Source organism: Morone saxatilis, unplaced genomic scaffold (genome assembly GCF_004916995.1).
Source record: "Morone saxatilis isolate NCDOM2014 unplaced genomic scaffold, NCSU_SB_2.0 Contig5, whole genome shotgun sequence".
Lineage (NCBI taxonomy): Eukaryota > Metazoa > Chordata > Actinopteri > Moronidae > Morone > Morone saxatilis.
Genome location: NW_023340095.1, coordinates 14363601 through 14372563, shown reverse-complemented (window position 1 = coordinate 14372563; position 8963 = coordinate 14363601). Strand labels below are relative to the sequence as shown.

The window sequence follows — 8963 nt, the reverse complement described above, 5'->3', positions numbered from 1 at the left end:
TAGGTATAGATGATGATTAATGGATGAATGGTTGACTGTAATCATAATCTGTAAATATCAGACATTAAACTAGTTGGTTAAGATTTTAAACCGCCTGTAGTGTTTTTATCTTACAGTGCCAATAAGTTTTCACCAAGTTTGTTTTTAATGTTGCACCTGTGCGTTCCCCGACATGAAATGCCCAACTAATTGCTGTGAAAAAGATCTATTACAGTCTTGTGTCTGTGTGAATATGTTCCTCATCAACTTTACACATCTAAACTCTGCAATTGTCCCCTCATCTTCTTGACAAAACTGCTCAAGCCCTGTCAGGGTGCATTGGGATTTTGATTAAAGAGCCTTTTTTAAGTCCAGCCACAAATGTTTGACTCTTCCGGAAAGGGTTGCACTTTACTACGCCCGCTCCTAACTGCTAAGTCTGTCTTTGTTCAGACCATTCTTTAGAATGGATTTTACATCGGCTGCACCAACCAAACTTAAGCGTAGTCTTAACTACGCCCATTCTGAGCATTGCGTGTCCATGTGAATGCCCACGTGACTAAGGCTATTGCGCAGCAGCGTGTGTTGCTTGTATACAATCTGCTGCTGTCTTGCTAATATGTAGCAGATCATTTCTAATTTTCGGCAAAATTATGGACAATAATATTGCTTTCAAGGCATCCGGTGGCTTTGACTTTATGTGTGAAATCAGTAAGAATGTCCTTTAAAGACAGGACCTGACAAACCACAACACCCCTAGTGAATCAACTGTACCTCGTACAGTCACACAACGCTATGGGTCATCTGTGTATAAACTTACAAAGGAGGCTGTAAATTATTGTCTTATTATTCTGACGCAGTTTCTGATCATTTACACTTATGACATTAGGAATGTGGTGTAGTTAAAGATTATATGGTGGCCACAGGGCTCTAAGCAGTCATTTAGTTTGCTTATGCTTGGGGCCACCTATGCTGCAACTCATCACAAATTACATGCTCATTACAGAGGGAGCAATAATAGATCTGAGAAGACATCAGACATTTTAAATTTAATGACACCATAATAAAAATTGTTCTTAGCTGCAGTAATAATCCTGTTTCACCTCTGTGGATCTCCAGCTATACATTGAAATTAAAATGTCACTTTGGTGGCATGTTTGTTTGACCTTCTAGAGATAAATAAAAATGGTAATGTATTGTGTAATTACTTTTTAGCATAATTTCTAAGTGACAATAAAAGTCAGTCTCTGTCAATTAAATGTGTTGGGTTAGCTTTATCAACAAAGACTTTCTCTGTTTTTAATTAGATGATGAGAGAAGCCATCTAAACAGGGAACACCACTGTCAAATAAACAGGCTTCCAGCATTGTGGGCAATAACTGGATGCCCTGGCAAAGATAATATAAATTGAATGCCAATTTCACCTGTTGTACATTTTTGCCATTTTGTATTTTTGTAGCCGTGTGTCATTATAATAAATGTAACTGATTTCATCAAGTTTACTGAGGTTTTTAATATAGTTTGACACATATATTGCTGTTGTGGAATATCTGAATATACTGCAATTTATGTGATAGGATGTTGTGTCTCTGCTTAATTTACATTAATAATGCATGTTAGTCAATGAGAAGCAGTGTGTGGGTTTGATCTTCTTTTAATTGGAGGCAGGTTATACGCACTGGAGCCATGCCAATATCAAGCTCAAAACGTTAAGTTCTTAAACTGGTTTTGTGTAATAGGTGTCGCCCAAGTACTGAACAGGCTTGATGGGAAACCATTTGATGACGCAGACCAGCGTCTCTTTGAGGTATTACAATGGCTTCAATGTCATTTTCAAAATGCTGGTGTGTTGGAAACAACTGTAGTTGAGCATGTTTGCCTTTTTGTTCTTTTCATAGGCGTTTGTGATCTTTTGTGGACTGGGCATCAACAACACCATCATGTACGACCAGGTGAAGAAGTCCTGGGCCAAGCAGTCCGTGGCTTTGGATGTAAGAACAACAGCGTCCCCGGAAAATAAAAATATGCAATTTCATCCATTTTTTTCAACAATACATCTTTTTATTTGCTTACATTTGCAAAAACATTACAATGCAAATTGTAATGCTGCTTCAGACTATTGACCTAAATTGATTGTGCACTAATCCTGCTTTATACTTCAGTTTCCTTTTGTAATGTCTGTATGCTCATTGTGTTAGCTTCATGCCCTCCCTCAGATGATTTTTCCCCTTGCGTCCTATCTGTTCTTCTATTCCATTACCTATTATGGTATCTTTATTTTCCTTTCCAGTCAACATATGCTCTGTGCTGAAAGATTTACCCAGAAGTCAGTGGAAACAATGACTGCTCCATGGCTAATATACTGTAAACCCTTACTTATTCTCTCTCATGGGTCTTTGTGCTTGGCTCCTTTTTCAGTCTCATATTTCCACAAGAATGTACGCATGAAAAAAGTGCTGATCTCTCTTTGTAGATAACATTCTCACAAAGGTTTTATTGAAAATTAATGAGAGGCAGTGAAAAGCAATCCCTCATCTGCTCTGCAGTATGTAGCCATTCAGCACTACTCAGCCTTTACAGAATGTCCTTAGATTACAATGGGGAGCGTTCAGGTGCATTATAGTAGTTAGCACCACTCTGTTTCAAGGTAGGAGAAGCAGAGAACAGAAAGATAGAGCATTTAAAGGAGAGGCACAGAATGAACTAATATGTAGATGCATTGCTTCTGGCAGCACTGAATAAACATGAGCGTTTATGATCAAATAAGCAACTGCAGGTCTGAGCGAGGTATTTCTCTCAGGAAATGAAGGGAACATGGCGATGGAATCAGGGCTGACATCGCTGCTCTTGTAGACTGTTCTAGAGGCAAGTGTAAACTTCCTTGTCTAGAAGATCCACTGTAATACCAGGGTGCTGTTTTTTTTCAAGCCTTAGCCACAGTGGTGCTTCTCTTAGAGCCCTACTGGTTATTTTAATGATTTGAAAAATACATTGAGTGACACTGTGTCCTTATTTTGCAGGTTCTGTCTTACCATGCCACTTGCTCCAAGACTGAAGTTGACAAATTCAAGGTAACAGATATTCACCGTCATTACTACATTTGTCTCAGCAAACTAATTTCTTTCTCACGATGCTTACAGTCGTGGGGAGGATTTCGTTTTTCTAAACTCTGAGCTCAACGCAGATATTAAAGTCACAACTCACTTAAGACATTGCTTGTTCGTAAAGCCTAAATCCTTTAACAGTAGTAACATTACTATTAAAGGATAAGGCTGGTGACAGCTTCAAATGCTATTTTGTGGGGTCTTTATTTTCGATTCTGCTGTTCGTAGGATCTTTGTTGTCTCCCCAGTTTTATGTTTCTTATCTATGGAATAAAGGTAAAATAAAGCTTTAGGAAATTGTTTCGATTTACAAAAAGAAACAGATATTGTTCAAAGCAAATAAAAAGAAATCCAGTACTATTCCACCACAAATATGGCAGTGGCACCTCTATAGGGAGGAGAAAACAGAAGAACTTTCATAACACTGCCCTATGAAATCACTATACAGTACTTGTGCCAACCGATCAAACTTAGAAGCTACTTCATTTTTAAGGAAACAAAATGTGTCTATATGGCTAAATACATTAGACGAATAAAAATACAAAGCAGCAAATCAGAACTCATCATCAATCATCTAAATTCCTCCCAAAGATAATGAGCTCTGGTGACACGTGTGGGATGTTTTTGTTCCACAATCAGCAATCCTAAACCCGACAATTACACAAAATATAAATTTCTATAAGTCTATCAGACAACATTAAACCGACAGATTGCTTTATTGTTAAATTTTAGCTACTCTCAGCTCAACTCTATTTTCCCGCCACCCCCTGACCTCTGCACTGCTGCAGCATATTATTTTATTTATTTCCTGTGTATATACAGTATCCTTCTACCAGAGAGTACCAAATGTGTATAAAAGGTACCCTGAGGAGTTTTGGACCCCTAGTAGTGCTATGGAGCATGTGTATACTGTACACAAGCACATCAAACCATTGGTTTCACAGTTTTGCTAGTTGAAAGATGGTGGCAGTAATGTCCCAACAAATGTATCAATGCCCCAATAAAGGCAGGGAAGAAGAAGGCTGCTAGAAAGCTGACAAGAAACAAAATATTTAATGTTTTAGGTTTTATAAGGAAAGAAAAATGCATTCATACATTTGTTAGACCTCAATAATACACACAATGCATTCTGGGGGAAAAAAAACATGTAAACATCACTTTTTTGTTTTGTTAAGTTTAAAAGAAAACTTTAACCACCTTTAATCTACAACTGAAAATAGTCCCCAACAAATGCATGTTTGCTTCTGCATGAGTAAAATTTGTTTAAGATTAGGTTTCACAGCTGTTTTAGGAAAAATACATAAACTTTTTATACAGGTTAAGCTGATTTTTGTGACCAGTTTTTAAAGAATTTTGTACATCTTAAGTAGAAATTACTAGGCTTGGTGTCACAGACAAAGTAGGGTAGTTGGAAAGTAGTGGGACTTGTTGACGGTACGAAACGGCAGCCTTTCCCTTTAAATGAGAATCATTTCTGAATGATGAGTAATATCTTGCCCCCAAGTTACCTGTAATACTCCAACAAGCCCTTATACCTCAATGACTAAATAGGTCATTTGTCATTGCCTATACATATTTTCTTAACTAAAGTTTACTGGACAGTCTGCCCTTTATATGTTTCCGGTGTACACGCTCTCAGTGTGGATTATGATTTGTGATTATCAGGTTTGCTCTGATGGTGTAGGTAATTGCCATAATATAATTTCATTATTTTCCTACTTCTGTAGATGTGTTCCTTAATGTCCATTAGGATTCTGCTAAACCAACAAAATTTTAATACAAGACTTAGATTTGTCTAATGCCTAAAATATATATCATATGTATAATATAAGGTAAAATTTTGGGAATTTTGCTCCTAATGCATTTGTTTTGCTCAGGGTTGGTTTAATTAGGATATAATTTTCTAATCAAACAATAATCTCTCAATAACTTTAATAGGGAAGAACACAAATCTATGGACGGAGAGGAATTACTTCCATTCTGTCTTCTTGACTTTATATTCGAGGCCCTCCAAAGAACTGCGGTAGCACACAAGCATAAATATAGGGCGAGAATTCCCCAATGGAAAAAAACTAATTGTGGTATTTGAAATGGATTACTCCAATCAATAGGCAATCATTTTCAATGCATTATTTATAAAGATGAAAAAATGAAAATATCTACATTTTTAATTGGCATTGACATTTCTGAAATATAGATATGACCTATTTTCCGGGACTTTCATGTATAGGATTTTCCCCTGTGGCCGCAAAGTAGGAACCCCCGTTTTTCAGTGCGCTTGTGTGATCTTTCAGCCCCCCAACCCCCGCATCCAGCACCGCACTCTGCTTCCTGCCTTTCCCCCCCACTTTCTTTCGTAACTGCTCTACATAAGGAGCCTTATGGAGCACACTTGACAGGGATTCCACTGAAGAGTAAATGGCAGCGGCAAACAAACCTGGCTGACATTGTGTGACCTGGGGCTGTGAATTAAGAGAGAGGAGAGTACCTGCTGACCTGACAGGGAAACATGTGAGCAAACATGCTGCTCTGGTGACTGTTAGAGATGAAAAGAGAGGAGGAGAAAAGAGAAACATGGCTGTGCTGTCACTATAACACAGATTTTTAAGAGAGTTTTGACTTACTGGAAATGCAGGTTAGAAACCATGAAATGGTCGTATTATAAATGCTGACTAGAGGCAGATGAGACATATCTGCTCCTTGTGCTCATTAGCACACATTGAAGATAGGAGACATGGCTGCTCCGGTATAAATATGGTTAATTGGAATCATGTACGTTTTTGTTTTTGTTTGAATAATAATGAAAAAAAGATGTTGATGATTGCTACTGCACAGCAACGTTTGTCAATGAGCTCTGAAAGTAAACAACAGTGAAATCCTTCGGTAAAGCTCCCTCATTAATCTTAACCCTCTCCGAATGAGTCCTCAGAGTCTTAATTAGCATGTCTCCATATTTCCATGTATCATCTAAAAATGGCACCGCATCCTCTGACCTCTCCATCCTCTTCTGTTCTCTGAACTCATTTTCTCTTTCCTCCTTCATGTTTTTTTTTTCCCCACCTCGATGAAACAGGCTGCTAACATTCCCCTGGTCTGCGAGCTGGGCATCGATAAGCTCTCCTTTGACGATTTCTCTCTGGACGTGGATGCGATGATAACGGCCGCTCTGAGGATGTTTATGGAGTTGGGAATGGTGCAGAAATTTAAGATTGACTATGAGGTGAGACTTTCTTTATGTATTTCTTTACTGAATCCTAATGTGTCCTCATGACAACTGATGACCCATATGCTCATCTATCTCTGTCTTCCCCTCCAGACACTGTGCAGATGGCTGCTGACAGTCAGAAAAAACTACAGAATGGTTCTCTATCACAACTGGAGACATGCCTTCAATGTCTGCCAGTGCATGTTTGCCATGCTAACGGTAAAAATCCTGCTCTTATAACTGTAGATCATGAGATCAATTTCAGAGACAAATATGTTTAAAAAGCTCACTAATTAATGTAAGAGTTAGTATATTAGATATATCTTGTTTGTTTCATCTGTACAAAAACCAACATGTAAAACTGTTGTGGTTTTTGTTGCCACAAATTAGTCCGCTGATGTATGAAAAGTTTTTGCACATAATTTCTGTGTGCGACTTTACAGTCTTATTGTGTGCTTTCTTTTGTAATTTCATGTTGAAACAAACTGGTTTGTGGCAGCTGATTTTTTTTAAATGTTGGCTGAAATAAAATGCTGCAAGTACTCAACCAATTAGCACTGCAAGCTCCATCCTCAAAGTTCTTGTACTTTTGAAAAGTATTACCACCTGAGCAGGGACTATTTGGGTGGTTAAAAAATGGCCCTCAAACTTAATTTAGACCCTAGTTCCTGCTGAGGATATGTACTGATGTCCCCCAAAAGTTCCTAGAAGGTTCCTGTGGTGGAAATGTAGCTATAGATGGAAAGATTTGAGACAATTCAAAAAAATGTAAATACAAATTTGTGTGGCAAAACTTTTTTGCAGAACAGGAACTTTACATTATATTATTATTATAATACATTTAATACATTTTGCTGACAATAAGTAGGATTTCGAATTAAGGACTTTTACTAATAATAGAGCACTTTGATGTTATTGTACTGGCACTTTAACTTAAAGATCTTAATACTTCTTCTACCCCTGGAAGTCGGGGTGGTGGAGCGAACTGCAGCAGCGTTGCAGCCTTGCCATTAAAGTAAAAGTGTCAGGTAATAATGACAGCATTGTACACCTGTATGAATATGATTGGATATTAATAGTCAGCTGGTTGCCAAATACCTGATGAATGAACTATTGATTGTGAAGCATGAATGAAGCAGCTGATATCCTGAGTGCAATCTTGCTATTACTAAAGGTAGATAGTACACACGATGCATTCTGTTTGACCTGTGTTGAGATTCAAATTACAACACGTTGTTTTATTCACTATACAAACAGCCAAACCAGGGATGTTTGAACAGAGACCCCGAGAGAATTACTTGATGTGGTTCCAGCAGGCCTTTACTTTATCGGGTCCTAGGGGCAGCACACACACACACACACACACTTATACAAACACCACAGTGTAGTTCATTTAATCAAACACAGCATTAATGCGTGGTGTCCCATCTGAATTGATCATTGGCAGAGGGAAATGAAATAGTAGTGTGTAAGCTGTTCTGGGCACCTCCACCCTGCTGCCATGCGTTTTAATGAGTGGGCTGAGGGCCGTGCTATCTTTGCAGCTATCCCCACAATGACCTATAGTGACTCACTCAGCACATGGCCTCCAGGACCCATTCATCCAAGCCATAAAGCTCCCTGTGTGACTCTGTTACTGCAGTCCCACTGGTTATCTGGGGACACACTGTTTTTTAGGATGCTGCTGCTGTTGAAGTGTTTTTTATTTTCATCTAATCGACTGTGTGTGTGTTTGTTTTCTTATTGACCTCCTCTCTTCTGTGCCAATCAGACGGCAGGCTTCCAGGAGACTCTGACAGAGGTGGAGATCTTAGCGCTTATTGTAGGTTGTGTGTGCCATGACTTGGACCACAGGGGCACCAACAACGCTTTCCAAGCAAAGTAAGTGTTTATCTCTCTGTCTCTGCCATACACACACATAAACACGCTCCCTCCTACACACTGTTTAAAGTGTGTTTTCCCACCTGCAGCAGTCTGCAGTAGTCCAGCCCAGATCAGCAAGAGTCAAGTGGCAAGTTGTATAAGGCTTATATAAGGGTCTGCTTAACGAAGAGACTGTAAACACTGCTGACTCTGAGCACATTTATATTAGTGGCTACATTAAATTGCTTAAACTTGTTGTTCTGTGCCGTCACAAAGGCTATTCTAGTAAATTAAATCTGAAACCAAGATGGAAACCAGGTCAAAGAAAGACATACAATTTCAGCTGAGTTAAACATTTTAACTACAGAAAAAAGGTACAAAAAATTAAGCAATTTTTAATTATTTTCAGCTAAATTGTCTGAATTACTTGCTAAACAAGTTTGGGATAACAAACGTCAAAAGAGGTGATGAAGTTCTTGTAGCAGATTTTCCAAAGACACCTGAACAAATCCAATTTTGAGAGCTTTTAGTTAATTATTATATGTGTTTTGTCCTTTGTCAGAGGGTGCACTATAGCCGTAGGATGTTAAAATCACCACCTTTACCACAAACAGGGCTCTGTACTCCAGCTCTTTTGATTTTAAATAAGAATTTCAATGACTATGAGGTTAAAGTTGCAGAATATAATTTTGTCATATTTGTTGACAGTAGTACATCAGACAGATAATGTGTGAGAAACATCTGGCTCGTCCTAGTGCTCCTAATGGTATTTGCAAGAATCAGAGCGGACCTTTCTTGGCTCTGACTGGTTG

At 38.4% G+C, this 8963-nt stretch overlaps 1 protein-coding gene across 1 annotated transcript in view; it reads left to right on the top strand.

Annotated features, from left to right (window-relative positions):
• The window catches only part of pde11a (phosphodiesterase 11a), a 40097-nt gene that overhangs the window by 17084 nt on the left and 14050 nt on the right, over positions 1-8963 (top strand). Inside the window, 6 exon segments of the mRNA XM_035676477.1 lie at positions 1719-1786; positions 1878-1970; positions 3000-3050; positions 6157-6303; positions 6400-6507; positions 8060-8169. Coding sequence (XP_035532370.1) covers positions 1719-1786; positions 1878-1970; positions 3000-3050; positions 6157-6303; positions 6400-6507; positions 8060-8169 — 577 coding nt within the window.